This window comes from Pyrgilauda ruficollis, unplaced genomic scaffold (genome assembly GCF_017590135.1).
Source record: "Pyrgilauda ruficollis isolate IOZ18807 unplaced genomic scaffold, ASM1759013v1 scaffold1999, whole genome shotgun sequence".
Classification (NCBI taxonomy): Eukaryota; Metazoa; Chordata; class Aves; order Passeriformes; family Passeridae; genus Pyrgilauda; species Pyrgilauda ruficollis.
In genome coordinates this window covers 1,294-3,347 of record NW_024519195.1, presented here as the reverse complement: position 1 = coordinate 3,347, position 2,054 = coordinate 1,294, and the positions used below count along the sequence as shown (strand labels likewise).

At 47.3% G+C, this 2,054-nt stretch overlaps 1 gene segment (V, D, J or C); it reads left to right on the top strand.

Moving 5' to 3' along the window:
• Positions 1-149: 149 nt before the first annotated feature.
• LOC121352847 lies at positions 150-603 on the top strand (the record flags this gene model as incomplete). The annotated part of the segment is given in 1 exon segment: positions 150-603. A coding segment is annotated over 1 exon segment (436 nt), but the record flags the coding sequence as incomplete, so codon positions are not given.
• Positions 604-2,054: the final 1,451 nt, after the last annotated feature.

Sequence of the window (2,054 nt, the reverse complement as noted above, 5' to 3'; positions counted from 1 at the left end):
AAACTGGGAGACCCAACTGGGAATGGTGAAGTTAACTGGGAGACCCAACTGGGATTGGTTCCCCCAACTGGGAACCCAACTGGGATTGGTCTCTCAAACTGGGAAACCCAACTGGGGACCCCAACCGCCATTGGTCCCTCCACCCAAAGCCCCACCCCCAAACTGACCACGCCCACCGACCCCTCCCCAGGCGGCACGGCCGTGGCCCCCAAGGTCTACGTCTTCCCGCCGCCGCCCGAGGAGCTGGCGCTGGGCGAGTCGGCCATCTTGACCTGCCTGGCCAGCGGCTTCTTCCCGCGCGACGTCCTGCTCACCTGGACGCACCTGGACCAGCCGGTGGCGCCGGACAGGTTCTCGGTGCTGGGCCCGGAGCCGGACGCCGGAGGTTCCGGAAAGTTCTCGGTCTACTCCAAGATGGCGGCCGGGGCGGAGGAGTGGCGGCGCGGCGACGTCTTCACCTGCGTGGTGGGGCACGAGGGCGTGGCCATGAGGTTCATCCAGAGGAGTTTGGACAAATCGATGGCCAGGCCGGCCAGCGTCAACGTCTCGGTGGTTTTGGCCGACTCCGACACCGTTTGTTACTGAATAAAGAAATTTCAGGAGTTAAAATTTGAATTTTTTGGGTGTTTTTTTTTTGGGGAAAAATGGGGTTTTTGGGAGGAAAAATGTCGATTTTTTAAGTCAAAAAATGTGGAATTTTAGGTGGAAAAATATCGATTTTAGGTGGAAAAAATGTGGATTTTTAGGTGGAAAAATATGGATTTTTTAAAGTTGAAAAAATGGATTTTTAGGTGGAAAAATGTGGATTTTTAGGAGGAAAAATATCAATTTTAGGAAGAAAAAAAGTCAATTTTTAGGAGAAAAAAATGTGGATTTTTAAGCAGGAAAAATGCCAATTTTTGGAGTAAAAATGTCACTTTTTAAAAGTGAAAAATGTGGATTTTTAGGTGGAAAAATGTCAATTTTTAGGAGGAAAAATATCAATTTTTGGAGGAAAAATGTGGAATTTTTAGCATGAAAATTGCCAATTTTTGGTGTAAAAATGTCAGTTTTTAAGAGTGAAAAATGTGGATTTTTAGGAGGAAAAAAGTGGATTTTCAGCATGAAAAATATCAAATTTTTGGAGGAAAAATGTCAATTTTCGCACAAAAAATGTCGATTTTTTCAGAGATAAAAATGTTGATTGTTAGGAAGGAAAAATCCCAATTTTTGGGCGAAAACCCCCAATTTTTAGCCGAAAACCCCAGATTTTCAGCAGGAACACAGAGCGGCCTCCGGGCGGCCATTTTGTCCGGGCGTTCCCGGAAGGTTCCGGAAGGTTCCGGCTCCGTCCCAAGATGGCGGCCGGCGGGGCGGGGCACGAGGGCGTGGCCATGAGCTTCGTCCAGAGGAGTTTGGACAAATCAGTGGCCGGGCCGGCCAGCGTCAACGTCTCGGTGGTTTTGGCCGACTCCGACACCGTTTGTTACTGATTTTGGGGGAAATAAAAAATGTGGATTTTTAGGATTAAAAAAATGGATTTTTGGCAGGAAAATGTGGATTTTTCAGGGTGAAAAGTGTGGATTTTTAGGAGGAAAAAATGTAAATTTTTAGGATTAAAAAATGTGGATTTTTAGGATGAAAAATGGCAATTTTTGGAGGAAAAATGTCAATTTTCGCACAAAAAATGTCAATTTTTTCAGAGATAAAAATGTTGATTGTTAGGAAGGGAAAAATCCCAATTTTTGGGCGAAACCCCCCAATTTTTAGCCGAAAACCCCAGATTTTCAGCAGGAACACAGAGCGGCCTCCGGGCGGCCATTTTGTCCGGGCGTTCCCGGAAGGTTCCGGAAGGTTCCGGCTCCGTCCCAAGATGGCGGCCGGCGGGGCGGGGCACGAGGGCGTGGCCATGAGGTTCATCCAGAGGAGTTTGGACCAATCGATGGCCAGGCCGGCCAGCGTCAACGTCTCGGTGGTTTTGGCCGACTCCGACACCGTTTGTTACTGATTTTGGGGAAAATAAAGAAATTTGAGAAATTAAAATGGAATTTTGGTGGTTTTTTGGGGAAAAATGG